The sequence below is a fragment of the Bombus impatiens genome, unplaced genomic scaffold (assembly GCF_000188095.3).
Source record: "Bombus impatiens unplaced genomic scaffold, BIMP_2.2 scf_0049, whole genome shotgun sequence".
NCBI lineage: Eukaryota > Metazoa > Arthropoda > Insecta > Hymenoptera > Apidae > Bombus > Bombus impatiens.
The window spans coordinates 481,980-499,119 of NT_176468.1; the positions used below are offsets into that span (position 1 = coordinate 481,980).

At 34.0% G+C, this 17,140-nt stretch overlaps 1 protein-coding gene across 5 annotated transcripts in view; it reads left to right on the forward strand.

Moving 5' to 3' along the window:
- LOC100745643 (Down syndrome cell adhesion molecule-like protein Dscam2) overlaps nucleotides 1-17,140 on the forward strand; it is a 312,676-nt gene that overhangs the window by 274,747 nt on the left and 20,789 nt on the right. For all 5 annotated transcript variants that reach the window (XM_024370818.2, XM_024370805.2, XM_024370809.2 and 2 more), the window contains exons 7-9: nucleotides 14,947-15,093; nucleotides 15,615-15,755; nucleotides 16,564-16,754. In XM_024370818.2, coding sequence (XP_024226586.1) covers nucleotides 14,947-15,093; nucleotides 15,615-15,755; nucleotides 16,564-16,754 — 479 coding nt within the window. The remainder of the gene's footprint in view (nucleotides 1-14,946; nucleotides 15,094-15,614; nucleotides 15,756-16,563; nucleotides 16,755-17,140) is intronic.

The following is a 17,140-nucleotide window of genomic DNA, read 5'->3' on the forward strand; positions in this document are numbered from 1 at the left end:
TTATTTCGCGACGTTTCGTTTATCCGCCGTCGACGACGAATTTCCATTTTCTTTTTCACTCTCCTTCGCTTTTTTTTTTTTGTTCTTGTTACATCAAACAGCAGAGGGATCAAAGATCAACATCAGACAGGATGCAGATATTCGAACGGATGTTTAGGGATCTTTGAAGTGCGAAGCGTTGACGAAAGAAAGCTTCTGATGAGGATGGAAGCGAGCTTTCTGCAATTGCACGAAGATGACGTGTGTGTGAAGATGATGTAGCGTGTAGTTTTCTTGAAAGGATGAAATTTCGAGAGATGTAACCGGTTTGAAGATTTGTAATGCAAGTAGAGAAATCAAATGATGTAACACTCTCAGTAATAAGGTATTAAGTCTTGTCAAATCGTTTTAATTAAACACTAATTATGCTTACATATCCGACACTAATTATTCAAGAGATTTAACGGATATGAAGATTTATGATGAAAGTCGACAAATTAAGTGATGTAACATTCTCGGTAATTAAAGGACTTAAAGCATTAAATCTGCTGACTCGGATTATTTTAATTAAACAGAAATTATATTTGCATACCTAACATTAATTATCTTGGATTACTCTAATAAATATACGTTAGCGCACAAAATTATTTCGATATTCGTAAACCTGTATCTTGCGCGTGTTACATAAGACATTTTGAAATTCCATTAGCACTGTGCTAATATCTCGATTATCATGATTATATTGGTAAAGTTTGAAACTGGTTCGAAAATATACATAGAAATTACAAAATATTTCTTGCAAGTATATATTTCGTAGAAAACTTAAATAGATTCAAATAGTCCATTATCCGTTATATAATACTAAAAATCTCAATATTCAGTATGAATATTTATGTTTAATGCTTGTCATATGGATAAATGTACAACGACTATAGAAAGCATTTGTACACCATTGAATTTATTATAACATTTATTAACTAATTAATTAAGTTCAACCAGGTTAAGTTTCATAGTATTTCGTAATACTTCTCATATGACTATAAAAATTTAATACTTACATGAAACGATTGTGAAACCCTGAAAAGAGCTTCATTGGAAAGTAAAAGTATGTACAAGTACTTTCGTAGCCACTGTAGTTACACAAGTACTATAAATTCGTTATATAATTACATAAATCATCAAAAATACAATATAAAGTATATCCAACATCGAACATGGAACATAGAACGTTCTACCAAACTCGAAAACCGAGAAAAATTGGTGAAAACTTGTTACAAAATTTGTACGTATGAAAACTTCGTCAATATAACACGCTTTCCATTATCGAAATAATTTTTTAGTCTGCATCCGCTCGTTTAAAGCCGAAGTTCTCCACGTGTATGGATTTATAATCGTGAAAGGGGTTGATTTCAATTAAAAAGCCGAACGTAGTGGCTGAGAGAAGTTTAAACGTTTATACCCGACACGCGTGCAAGTTTCATCGGTGGGCCCCGCATAAACAATCTCCGAAACAGTCTCGCTGGAAAATCAAATGGAAGAAAGAGAGAGAGAGAGAGAGAGAAACGGGACGAAAAAAAGAGGAAAAAAAAGAAGAGAAGTGGAGGTCTTCAAACTTCATTTTCTACGGCGCGAGACTTTCGCTGGTGCCTTTCTATAAACAATCCTCGAAGCACCCTCGGGGAAAAATACCGCCACCCTGCTCGAAACTTAATCTCCCTGCTTCTTTTTCAGTAGATTTATTCGTAAATTCGTGCCACGCACCGCCGATACAAATTAAAAAGCAGGCTGAAAATTCAACTATTCGTACTGGCCAGCGAGTACTGTGAATTTAAATAGTTTGAGAGTTTCGCGATGATTTTGGTTTATTTTGATCGGGATTAGACGAAATTAGAAATTTGAGGTTTTACGGTAATGTGTCTGGAAAGGGGTAATTAATTAGTTTGGAGAGATTGATCTTCGCAATTCATTAGTTTTAGGAGATTGATTGGTTTTTAGATATTTAGAGGTCAGAAGATGTTAATTAATATTAGATGTTCGGATTAAGAAAATGTAACAGAAGGGATAATTGAATTTATTAGTAATGTATTTGGAAAATGGTGGAAAGATGGATAATTCGTCTTTTGTGTGTTTGCAATTAATTAGTTTAGAGAGATTGATTGGCCTCTAACTGCTTGGAAGGTAGAGGTTGTTAGTTCGTGATGGACACTTATTTAATTGTTGTTAGAGATTGGGAAGTTCTAAAAATATAACGAAAGAAGTAACAGTATATCTTTATAAAGAATTTGAAAGAAGTGCAAAGAATAATTTTTTTTCTTTTGGTAATGATTTTCTTTTGGTATCTAAAGTACCAAAAAATCCTTTCCAACTTCACCATAACTTCCCAAACTCCATTATCTCAACGATTAATCAAGACATGCCTCGTGAAACGCAACAAGCAAACAAAAATCAGAAGAATGTACTTTAAAAATTCCCAAGAACCATTCAGACAAATTTAATTTTCAACCCCTAACTAAAGCATCTTTGCAGTTTGAATGTTTTCTAAAGGCTACCCCTCCATTTCTGCTTTCTCTGTCCATTTTCCATTCTCTTTCTTTGTCCACATTTTGTCACGAAGCCGTCCACTGTTTGCAATCGAGAGAGGGGCATCGTGCACGAGGGTATATTACCATCTCGTCATGGCTGATGCTCGCTTCTGAATGCTTTTCCCCCGGAATATTTCCATATTTCTTCCGGTGGCCATATTTGTTTTCGCTATTGCCGATATTAAAACCGGTGGAGCGAACTACTTCGACGCGAACGTTTATCGTTCAGTTTTCCATAGTAGTCGTAGCGATTCCTTACGGGGCCCTCGAGGACATCCCCTACAGATGTTACGATTCTTATGAGAATAGAAAGGAATTCCATATTTCTGATCTCTAAACTGAACGGTTATTGATTCGAAATTGGCGGGAGTTAATTCAAGGTAATCCGTGATTGTTACAGTACAGGGTGATTCAGATAAGTGGGATCACATAAAATATCTGACTTATTAATTATTGTATAGAAAAACTTTTCAGAAGAAAGTTAGGCTGTCTCAAGACTCGTATGTAAAAAATTTTTTATCAAGGTAATTCTTTTATCAGATTCCACAATCATCGGTATTTTCTTTTAGTGGAACCCTATATAATTTTATTTAATTTCAAAGTCCAGGATTAGCCTTGTTTTTAGTATACTTGATAAATTTTCAAACTGGATTTTCTCGGAAACTAAGCCGAGAGTGAAACAATTTTATTCTATATTTTTTCTTATTCTTTTCTCCACATTGAATCACATAGTAACTTTTGTATTTTATGTTATATTTACATATTATTCCGCCAGGTTCTGTATATACATTTTTATAGTACGTACATTGTCTAATAAATAATTGAAATTAATATCTGAATTTTTATCTAAGCTTGCCTTACTTAACGAAACTTCATGGACACCTACTTTTGTTATCTGTCCACTTATCTTCGTCCTCGGCTATATCTCGCTACATTAAATTTAAAACCAAAGTAAAACGAACAGACGCTATGAACACACTGGACGAATCATAGTTCCACGATACAGGTAGTCTACCAGTAAACAAACGTGAAAGAATCGGAAGCAAAAGCGAAAGAAGAAGTAGAAGTTAGGTACGGAGAAATAAAGTCGTAACGCGACGACGCAAAGAGAGAGGAAAATGAGCTGGAGAACAAGAAGGCACGGAGAAGTTGCTGTGCAAATGTGTGCGGACACACTTACGCTTGAGGTGGCCAGCTTCTGCGAAGCTTCGCTGTCGGAAAGGAAGATTTTTAAGTTGAAACGTCGGTAATAGAAATGGGAGCTAGTTTGAACCGGAGAATGAGATGTCAACATTAGCCGTCCTCGTGGAGTAGTACCAATTACTGGACCGGCGGAAAATGGAGGCTTGAATCATTCACCAGCTTCCGGTCGATGGACCGTGCACGAGGTTTGGTTCAGGATAATTCTGGTTCTGTTTGTTGAATGGCTATGAAAGGATTTTTTTCACTTTCGCTGATAAAATAATTTGTGTTTAAATTGATTCCATATCTTTTCAAAGAGAATTCAAATTTTAGTTTATTGCTTTATTGTAATTTATTATAATCATGCGAAATTACAAGAAGAGAGGAAAAGATATTACAGAAATTTCTGTAAATTGTACAGAAAATGTAATTACATAGAGAGTTATAACACAGATGATGTTTCTGTAGAATTGTAATATAGAAAAGGGTTTTGAGCTCGAAATATTTATTACATATGTAAATTTGCCCAAATATTAAATGAACATAATGAAATTTTTATTCAAATATTAATACACGTACATATAAGATACGAGGTATATAAAATAAAAAAGATCGGAGGGAAAAGAGTCAATCGTAGAATTTAAATTCGGTCAGATTAGATCTTGAAGTGAAAATGTTGGGTTTATAGTAATTAAAATAGTAATTTTACCATTTAAAAACTAATTTTTTTACATTTGTCCAATTGCACATTATTTTGGTACTATCTATAATATTTATACAAAAGTTAAGTTCTACAAAAGTCTTATTAATATTTCAACCACTTTTTCACATATATCTTCGTTTATCAAATTTTCGTAAATGTTCAAAGAAATTAAAAAATAGGTTAAACAAATCAATTTAGCTGGAACATCGTGACTAGCATTCGCGATTAAAACAAATTAGAAGTTCAAGCGAAAACAATTCCAAACTCGTGAGAATTCGATAGACACGGAACTTGTTAAACTCTGAAACTTCGTAAACTCGGAGCTTAGTCTTGGCCATGAACTTGCACCATCACTAGATCCCATTGCATTACTCGATAATTGCAATAACTGATTTCATAGAAACAAAATTGTAAATATCCTCCTCTTTTTCCAGCAAACAGAAAATTTCTTACAACGATATTCCTTAACAATTTGCTAATAATTTCTCAATATCTGTTACAAAAAAAAACATCGTTTGTACCATTTCCTGAAGAGTTTAGATAACGAAAAGATCAAAGGGTGGAAATAAAAAAAACTGTGTGTGTCTTTTCAAAAAAAATTATTTTTCCCTTAAAAAGGCCGTTTATATGGAAATCAATATCACTAAATATGGAGGCAAGTGTTATTAATTTGTAGCATTTCGTTTGTGATATAGGATGTATGTTAGACGATTCGTCTCCGAGATTAGGCTAAATGTGCCTGCGAGCTCCTCGTGCTCGGACATGTACGTTGCATCTTAAATTGCGAGAAGAATTTATTTTTATTTTCGTTGCTCGTCATTCGTTACGTGACCACTCCACGCGGACAGCGTATACTATAAATAAACGTAATATAAACACATATATACACCCGCTATACCTGTGGAAAACGTAAACGTGATGAGTAATATGAGTGTTGGAAAAAAATGAAACGACGAAATGACGAGAGATGCAAAGGTAATGAACGAAAAAGAATTCGGACATCAAACAAGAATTATAACAGAGAAGAAAATAAAATTACTCGCCATCGACATTAAAGATAAATCTACTTCGTTTATCCAATCAAGACAGACAATGTGTACTGGTACTTTCACTTAAAATATAAAATAACTTTTGTTATTGATTAACAAACCTTTGAAATATAAAACTAAAAATATTGTAAAATTATATAGAGTAGCACAGAACCTATAATAAATGAGTTTCGTTATATTCTATCGATAAACTATATTTCGGCGAACAAAAAGGTATTTTCCACGAAACTTTTGTTTCATCACTTGCAGCCTTATTTATTTCCGCTTTTCAATTTTTATTGAAATATTTTCATACAAATATCGCATGCAAAATACAATGTAAATACCGATATATAAATCGAAATTTCGTTTTGAATATTACTACACGAATATCTATAATGACAAAGAAAGGAAGATTATTACGTTTAGTTAGAAAGATATAATAATTAATAAGACAATAATTCTCACCTGCGCAACGAGATCTTCCGATTAACATATCTGTTTAAAACATAAGAAAATCAAATTTAAGATTATAGATATATCCATCCGCACCCCAAAAGGAACCTTCGGCAACAATCACCAACCCTCTCGAACAGCGTCTCGCCATCATCTTCGCCACGTAGTAAGCCCATTATCTTACATCCCTACCTATACCTGAAGCACAAAAGAAAACCCATCGCCCCATCGATTGTATCGTTCCCCGGAGACGCGGGAGACACGCCATCCACCTTCGTCACCAACCCACCCGTTACCTCACCCCTTAACGACGAACGCGTTAACGACGTTGGCACGTCGCCGCGATACGACGTCGTCGAAGGCTGCTCCGTCTACTGTTCTTGGGTCAGGATAGCGTCGCTGATAACGTTGCTCGTTGCGATGACTAAGGAGGACGCGCAGGTGTTTCCGTGCGACGCGACGTGTAGCATGCACAATGTTGGCCCAGTTGGTTACGAAACAAACGTATCATAGGCGGACACGACGTGATGTTCACCGTGATATCCTGCGTCAGCGGACACACGCTGCCTCGTGTATACCTGTACTGATACAGGAGACGAGAGAGAGAGAGAGAGAGGATGAGGGAGAGGTTAGGTGGAAGGTGATACCTGTTACGTGCAACCGACCGACATAAATATGTATGGGACATGAATGGCTGAGCGTGTACAGGACGAGAGTAGAAGCGGCCCGTTAGCCCGTGCTGGATTCGGATGGACGGATGGGGGCGGATATCTGTTTACGTATGGATGTTTTGCACACTCTTCGCGAGAAGAATCGAGAGTAATTTCGTTGCTGTGAATGATACGCCACGCGATGGTGATTACGAAAGAATTTCTTAAACATTTTCTTTTTTTTTTCAAGGAGGATGACTGTGGACGTTTATAGATTTCCGGGGTGGTTGAAAGTGCAATTTTTAGTCGTATCGGCCTGTAAATTTTGTATCATATGAATGCGTTAAAGCATTGTACATTGTCGCGGGAACCATGCACGCGTGCCAATTTTCAAGCTAATCGGATATGTGGGAGTAGGCGAAAATTCAGTTAAAAATTTTCATAAATACAAGTGAAGCTAGATAAAAGTATGTAAAAATACACGTAGTATATTTAAAAGTATGTATATAAAATATTCGAAGTATGGTACTTGTTAAGTATATATTTAATATTTAGGGGGAGTGAGTTTCGCAAGACTGTGATTAAGCGATTAGGGAAGCGTTTGCGAATTACTTTTATCCTCGGTTTAAGAGAAGAATAGACTGCAGATGTTTATAGGAAATTTGGAAACGGTGAAATACCTGTAATATTTATAAATACATAAAATATTCGAAGTATAATACATTTGCTAAGTGTAATATTTAGGAGATGAGTATCACGGTAGTATTTGGTTACGTATGAATGGTTTGTACTTTCTTTGCGAAGAATCGAGAGTAATTTCAATGCAATTTCATCGACTTTAATACGTATTGCTGCGAATAGTACAGGACGCGATGGGAACAATTTAATAGTTTAAAGACTTTTTCTTATCACTATGAAAATTCGATACGTACGTATTTACAAGGCATCAGGGAGAATAGACATTTACGAGGGACGTCGTTTGAAAATGAATTGTACGACAGGTAGAATTGACACGTGAAGCGGAATAACGTCAATCGAAGAAAGGACTTTGAACGGTATTTCATAGAGGCATTTGTACCATGGAACGTACACTTGCTGGCATGTTTAAACATTTGCCAATATTTCACTGTCCCTTCGCGTTTCCTACGAAATCGATAACGAATAGGAGTAGAATGAAACGATAGAATCATTTTATGGAACAAATCGCTGCTTCGAATGGTTTCGTTGATATTACAGAACAAATTTGACGTAAAGCTCTTTAAAATTACGTTTACAATGTGTTTTATTTGAACAAAAATACAGATATATAAAATTGTATCGCACTTTTAGAAGAAAGATTGAAGATTTTATTACCCGTAACAATCAAACATTGTATACGTAAAATCTATTTAAAATTAGATTTTCGTCTACAAAAAATAGCGATTACAAAAATGCTTTACTATTTCAGATATTCATTGCAATAAATGACCATTTTGAAAAAGCACGAATAAAATTTATAAGTTTTTATAGATGAAAAATAAATAAACCATGTTTTCCTTCGTTAAAGTAATTCTACTGTTTTGATAATATCACAGACCAGGCATTATAATAGCCAAAAAATTAAATTACTTTCTCACGCTCCAAAAAGGCCAACTAAAAATCATTTTATTATCTTATTACTCGATGAAACAAAATCTCTGGTTCATGAAAGGATTATGTCATAAATTATTATCGAATAAAATTAAATTACCTTTTTACTCTTGAAATACCACATTTAGGAATCAGTTTGTTATTTCATTACTTCGTTAAACGAAAAATTATTTCGTAAAAGGATTGTGTCGCAAATCATAATCGAGTCAAATTAAATTACTCTTTCACGCATGAAAAAGAAATTCAATTGGATGTTATTTTATTATTTCATTACTTCGAAAAATAGGATTATTCTTCCATCAAGAAAGATTATATCACAAATTATAATCGATTATACTGAAATTACTTTTTCAAAATTAAAAATGATTTTACTATTTTACTAGCTCGTAAAACGTAATTGTTTTTCTATTAAGAAGGATTATGATACAAAATAAGAAACTAAATCGAAGAATCTATTTTTTACGTTCATCAATGATGAAGCATAGTAGAAAAATAATATGAACTATTTTAAAATAATATATGTGGAAAAATAATACATATGTATAATAAATAAAGAAATATAAACAATAAGTAAAAACAACAAATAGAAATAATACGTTTTGGAAAAATAATACAAATTTTTCCAAAAACTAATTAACCATATAACTAAATATAATTAAATCAAAACTATTATAATCGTTTATAACTCAACAAGAAGATATTAATCAAAGATCAAAGTTTTTAGCTTTACCAGCAATTTCCTCAAATTAAAAGCTCCGTCACTGCTACAGTTCCTCCATTACTCCTTTAAATAATTCAAAAAACAGCTCGTCTATATTTCATTGGCATTGGTTCAAAGATCGTGCGTGGAATTATTCCACCTTTGTTCGTAAAAATATTCTTCTTTCTTGACTCGGTTCTTATAAGAAAAGGGGATCAAATGGGATAGTTTCACAGGCGAACGAACGCTCGATTGAAATACGTGCCAGGAGAATCTGTCGCGAACGTGCGTCCATAGGGCATTCGAAGATTTTACAAAGTAGTTCGAAGCTTTTACGTAAACGCCTCGTCTTCCGTTATATGAACTTCTCGATACTTCGGTTGAACGAAAGAACGATCGTCTTTCACTGCGCTTTCGTCGCGTAATTATCGAGTGAGAAGTTTCGTTCAACGAAATTTTGAAGTTGCCACAAGTTTCTGCAAGATTTTGAGGCTCCTACGAGAATTGGAGCATGGAAATTTCCAGGTGTATCAAGTGATTTTATATTATTAAGGTAGTTTTGAGGAGTACGTTGTGGTTTAAGAATACTCGAAGTTGTTCGCGATTATTATTTTCAGCCGGATATAATTAAACGGTTTTTGAAAATAATTCTTCTAAAGTTATTTTTTTTACGCAAATATTAGAGATATTTGTGATTTTTATCGTCGTTATTTTTGTCCTTTTCAGTGCGTTTTACGGTGGCGTGTAATAATTAGCAAGTGTTAACAACTGGTCCATCATTATAAAATGCAATAATAGGTGTTCGTTAAAAATAAATTTCAATTTATTTTCTCCTTGCTAGAACATAATTTTATAAAGAATATATTAAATATAGTATTTGAATCAATATGTATACACAATAATAATACATAATAGTACTTAATAAATACGTAACACGTAGCCAGATACTTTTTGTGGCCAATTATAAAAATGGCAAAATAAAACATCTATAACGAACAATTTCAATTGAAACCTTAAAACGATGTTACAAACGAAGTCGCACGCTATCTTCAACGTCATAAAAAATGTACGTGTTTCTCTGGAGAGCATGCGAAACTTGGAACAAATTACCAGAGAATTTCGAAACTGGAATTGTTTCTCGACGTTAATCTCCTTTTTCTCTACGAATCTCCATGAAAGGACGAATGTTTTCGAGGAAAAAAGCGCTGAATGGTTCGTGTGTTCCGTTGTTTCACTCGATGTCTGAGACAACGACGTGACAAGAGGGCTGGATGTTGCCCTTCTTGGAGAAAATGAAAATGCACCATCCAGACGCTGCAAAGACGACAAAGCTTGGCCGACAGACGTTTGACACGAACAGCCGCCGGTGTGACTCGAAGAAAAACTTCAAAAAGAATCGATAGACCTCGGCGCAGACCCCTTTTCTCCTCATATCCTGTTCCTGCGAGAGGATAGAAGCCTCGAAGACGTGTCAGACCTTCTGATATTGAGGATAATGGAGGTGTCGTAAAAATGAAAGCCACGTGTACCGTTTTCGGTACATTCTGAAACTGGTTTTCAGATCGAATGATATTTTTGTCATTGATCGATAAAGTGCAAGAAGACAATCGCTGTTAACTACATACGACGCACTTTACTTTAATTTATAATCATCATCACTTACTTTAATTTATAATTTAATTTATAATCAGCTTGTTTTTAAATTTATGAATTCATCGTTATCGTTATTACAGTAGAAACCACTTAGGGGATTTTCAGGGAATAAACAAAGAAAGACGTAAGGCTAACTATTTTTCCTATTCTTTTTCCCCTTTTTTCATACAATAAGTTTTACAAAATAAAGGTCAAAATATTTACTAAATTAGTAATGTTTCGAAATAAGTAGATCAATAATTTTTTATAGAGGATTAAAAAATATATGGTTTCATTAAAAAAAAAAACCGATCATTTTGGAATCACGAAAAATATGATCCTAAGACAAAATTTTTATTTGCCATGATATTTGTTCCTCCGTACCAAACAATTTATTTCTTCGTCATCTTGGCCTGTCGTTGAAAATAAGGAAGACATCGCCTTGTAACGAAGTTAAAGGCGTATTTATACGCCTTACGCGGCTAAAAGAAAGAAATTGACAATGAGTTTTCAGATAATTTTACGTATTTATCAAAGTTTATATATATTGAACGAAAGAAAAAACTAGGGGTACAGTCGATAAAGCTCGAATCGATTGCCACTGGTCCGTTTCCTGCGACTGCACGTCCACGTATCCATCCTGATGCCTCGTGACAGGAACGTGCATGCGCCGTCCCACTGGTGGACGACAGTAATCGTACTTCCGATTCGCATAGGGCTGTCGAGCTGCAAGTTACGAGCTATTTATCTCCGTATTTTTATTCCGTCGGGAGAGACGATATTAAATTGCTTCTTTCACATCCAAGAAACTCGGCCCCGTCGGGGCTGTCTAGCAACCTCATTTCCTGTTTCTTTCAGGGCCATTCACGTATTGTTGGATACCTTCGTGCGTAAAAACATTATTTGATGTAATGAACAAAAAAACTGTGTGCGTACTTAGGAAATAAGCACCAGCTCGAATGTTCGATCGAGGGTAATAAATAGCTACTTTGGTTCGTTCGATTCCATTGGAAATGGATTGGAAATATTTATTGGGTAGAGAAAGAAAAATGTTTTGTCATGAAGTTTAAAAAGTTTAAAAAGGAAACGTAGAACGTTGGGGAAGACTGTTGCGTAGATTTTGGAATTCCTATTTTTCTGGCTTTGGAAGATGTAACATTTCAGGTATTGTCAATAACAATAGAAGGTACGGGATTTTAAATATCGTTAATAATATAGACAGTCTAGAGTTCTACATATTGTTAGTGATATAAAAGTATCTTTAATAAAAAGATATTATAAATAACAATGAAAGCAAAGAATCTCAAATAACGTTTTCTTTGGCTATTGAGGATATAGAATTCCAGATACTGTTAATAATATAGAAGATCCAGAGCTTCAACTATTGTTAGCAATATAAAAAGCTCCTTGATAGAAAGATACCGAATAACAATAGAACCGAAGAATCTCAAAACTCGTGAAAACTCCAACGACACAAAAAGCTGGCAATCCAAACTACGAAATAGCTTCGACAAGTAAAAATGAAGACACTAGGTGAAAACAATCTGCACATCACGATCGTTATGAGGAGTAATTTCATTTTCGCTGAACCGGAGGATTCAAGGGTCACTCGAAATGTCCGAGCGTTTACGTTGGCGTGGAGGGCAGTTACACGCGAGCAGCTTAGTCGAAATCTGGTGGACGAGGCAAGGATCTTGAAAAGAAGCAGAAGAGAGCCGAGGTCCGGCGAATCTAGCGGCCATTGGCTCCGACTAAATTGAAAATTTCACGCCTGACGGTACGTCGGCAGCGGGATTTCATCGACAGATACCGAGGATTTTGCATAACCTCTCGCGCGGATTGGAATCGAGACGAAAATATCGAAGCTATCGCGTTATTTCCCCCGGATCCATGAAATCCACGCATAACCAGCTTTTGTTTTCGATCGAGCCGACTGCTTCCGGCCTCCTGAAGCCGCTTTCCATCGGAAACAGTCGCGCTCCGAAAGGAATATCGGCTTCGATCGCGTTACGAAGATGTGAAAAATAGAATTGCTTTGTTTTCTCGTACTGAATGCGATTGATCGATCGAAGATAAATTCTTTTAATAATTTCCTGGTTTATTTGCGATCTGTTATAAATAATGACAGGTAAATATGGTAACATAATGCATATAAATAATAGACATTGAGTCCATTGAGACATCTTCTGTTTGTAATGTGTGTATATACATGTTTTAATGTAGTTTGAATCTTTAATTTGCTTTCATAGTTTAATATAGATTAGAAGGCTGAAAGCTACGTAGAAAATTGTTTCATCTACTAGATAATATAATGAATTTAATGTATATATGACGTTGAATGTTTTATATATTTTTGCATATTTCGTGCATTCTGTGCACTTTTAACAATTTGTTATAATCGTTATTGTGTTTTATCTTCATTATATGGAGCATTATAAATTATGAAACATTGCATTGAATGTTAATGTGTTTTTATTCTTAATGAATTTTATATCAATTTAGTAATGTTTTACATTCATTGAATTGAATATGTAAAAATTTGTAAGCATTATATTTAATGTTGTTTAACTTCCATGGTGAATTGTTAATTATCTTTTGCGATTCCTATATTCATTTGAATGATTTTCATGTTGAATGATTAATATTTTGAAACTGTACGTAACAGAAGTAAATTTGTAATTCGAATTAAAGTTCTTCCGATATGAAATGTAAACGATACACTTCTCGTTTGTCGATTAAACAATTTTCCAAGATTCTAATAATTTTTCGAACCACAGAAGCTTCATAAAACTTGAATTTATTGAAAAATTTATTTAGAGAATCATCAGAATGAAGATACATGTTTCTATACCGTTAATAAAAATTATTTTCGATGGAAAAATAAATGAAATGTAAATAACGTACAGAGCATAATGATGTAAAGGTGTATTTTTTCCATCAAGCTCTCACGAAATATTAAAAACAAAAAAAAAAAAAAGAAACGAGATATTACACGCAAAATGAATTAATACATGAAGATAGTTCTCAAAATAATCCAACAAAACGTATTTATCACGCGATTCTTCATTTATCAAATTTTATTACACACAAATATATCATGAACGATACCAAGAGATTGATGATACTTTCCAGCAATTTTAATATTTATATTCATTACTTACTTCCATAATATTATTTCACATTTATATCCGCTAGCTAATAAATCATCAAAGGCGTTGGTCCCCATTATATAAATTATTACTCGGTGAAGAATTGAGGAAAACGAACATTAACGGTCAATTCTACAGGACACTCGATGAAATTTGAGCTTCGTTTCAAATAATCTACGTACACTTTTTATTTATCGGGTAGACATTCAACTCGTGTATCTAATTTATTGATAACGATTAAATTAAGAGATAAATTCCATTGTAAACTGTCCATAAGTGCTGGAATATCTGTATTCTTTCGTTAAATAAATTATTTCGCCGTGCTACATTCGCGGATATAAATAGCAGTAAGTAATTTCACGAGTCGAAAGAACATTTTGTTTTTCGCGATTTTTAATGTACGACCTCGTAATATATGACGTGTTTCCGGATATACGCCGCCGTTGCAACGGAAGTTAAATAAAAAGCTGCGCAAAACGAGGACGCGCGAGCGAAACGTTGAAAAATGATATTTCTCGCGGGCTTTGGGCAAAAACGCGTGAAATCGAACAACGAATTAAATGATACGATGCACGATATATATATCGATGGTCTGAACCGTGGAAAAGTTGTACAGCTTGTAAAGCTATTTCAAAGGGATTATTTGAAACGTGGCGTTCGCAGGCCGCGTCAAATACTGGAGATTAACGTCGGCCGCTGACGTATTGCGTTACTTTGACGATGTAATTCACCAGTCTCATCCGTAAACACCATAAATCACGCTGGACTTGTAATTAAAACATTTACTGGTGACAAGAAATAGTCTAAATGAAAGCTTAAGGAAAACTGGTATTGTAGCGGAATAAAAACTGCAACGTTGTTTAATTGATTGATTATAGTACTTTTATGAGGTGTACAATCTAATCATCGATAATAAATTGAGCCTCTGAGAAATCAATTTGATCACGCTAGACTTGTAACTAAAGCATTTATTGACACCAAGACTCAGTCTAGATGAAGACTTAAGTGAAATTGGTACTATGGTACTTAGAAAAAAACTGCAGTATCGTTCAACAAATAGATTATATTATTTTTAAAAGATATCATTTAAAAGTTGATAATAATTTGAACTTCTCAGAAGCGAAACTGATAAGCTTTTTACGCGATTGTCAATTTCATAATATCGTAAATTGGACTAAATTCAATGTTTCCCTTTTTTAATCAATTCCTTTGTCAATTTTAGGATTTTTCTTAGTGAGAAATTGATTTGATCGCAGGTGGAAGGTTCGTGGTCACGTCTCAGGGGGACCTACATATCCGAGCCGCCAGACCGGAAGACGGCAGAGCCACCTATTCGTGCTTAACTTTTCACGCGTTGACCGGTGAAAGAAGAAGAAGCGAGCCTGCAACGTTAACAGTCGCTGGCATGTTACTTGTATTTTTACATAAACCATATTTTTCTCTTACTGCTGAACATTTCTCTGCTTAAGCATTTTATCCCCATATTACCAAGATTCTCTTGCTAGAAAGCAAATTTAGATACAATGTAACTATTACTAAAACACTGTCTAATTTTTATATCCCTATGAAATTAATTCATTATTACCCTTCAAGTATCATATCATTTATAATCATAGCAATGTTACGATTTAATTTATACTTTCACATTCACTTAACATTCCATACTACGAATTACATACGAAACTTAAATTTGAATGAAATTTTAATTGAAGTATTAAATAACAATATCGATTGCAACATTGTTTAATTATTATTTCATTCATAATTGCGTCAATATTAAAATTTCACTTGGACTCCTATATTTACTCACATTCCGTATTATACAATATAAATTATATTATAGAAATATTAATGTAAGTTCAATTTTCATCGAACTATCAAAGAGAATGAATATTTAATAGAATATATATCGTTTAATTTTTAGAACCAACAGGATCTATGCCACCACGGTTGATGCAGAGATCTCAGATCGCCATCTCTGCTGAAAGCGGCTCGGACGTTCATCTAACTTGCTCAGCCCAGGGGACTCCACCCCCGCAATTTACCTGGTATCGCGATGTTAACGGTTGGTTTAATTACGGGATTGTTTACTGTGTAATCTAAATGCACTGTGGCATCATATAATCCAACGTGATCAAACCATATCAGATCATAAGCATAATATCGTTTAAATAATTATGATTCCTACGATTGCTTTTAAAAAATAGATCTCACGTGAATTTGGTTACAATGGTCACTTTATAAAATTTATACAAAAACATTTGTTTGCAAGCTTGTGCACGATTAAATATTTGCCATTAATGTGCTATTAATGCTGTCCTCAAATGATACAATATCATAGCCACGAGATTTGTAATATGATCAATTTTGAAAAGAATTATACACACAATTAAGAATTTTCACTGCCATTTTCTATATATCGTGCATTTTACTATAAGAAATGGATGTTTAAGTAATTCCACAAATTTATATAAAGAGTATAATAAAAAGTAAGATTATTTCGTCATATTGATGGTAACAACAAAATTTGGAATTTTTACGTACTGATTGATCGGTCATAAATGTTAATCTTTAACTTCTATAATATCCAATTCTTTATTAACTTATATACTTCATAATTATGCTGAATTATAAAGTTAGGATAATAATTGTAATAAATGAAAATGATAAACTTTCGTGAAATCAAAACTACAATACATACATCATCTATATTAAATTTTACGCCAATCAGTTCAATTTAACAACTTTATTCCCTTCCATTCTTCGTCTTGAACGAAAGTATGCATGAAAATGACGAGGTACGATAACATGTAATATCCCGCGTTAGCGAGAGTAGTATCGAGCAGCAAGCAACGAATATCCTGTTGTTGCAGGTCATTCGATACCGGTGGAGTCATTTGGTCGAATTCAACTGTGGGGCGATTTAATGCAAATTCGCCGCGTGGACGCTCAGGACGCAGGAAGGTACATTTGTCGAGCCAGCAATCAGGTCGGCGAACAACGAGCGGAAACACACCTGTCGGTTACTTCAAAACTTAACGCACGAATACAACCCCGAGTTCAGGTAGGATTTGGATTTATCACCTTCATTCCTGTGTAACTTTACTTGACTTAAAAATTGCATATTTTCATACAGGTACATTGGTGTGAAAAAATCTTCGTAATTTCTCCTTATGTTATGATAAATAAAAAAATATACATAGTACGTATATCATAGATTGTGATCTTTCCAACAATAATATATCTGCAATAGCTTATAGTGTTTTGCCTTTTCCTCGATGAGAGATTATTAATTATACTTTTTTTTCGTTTTTCGTCATGTTATCAAGGGTAATTCATATTTTCTCAATAATAACAATAAGAATGATTTATTTTATACTTCCATTATATAATAAAGAATTAGCCTGCATCAAAAGTCGAATAGAACTGATCTTGAGCTACTCGCTAATA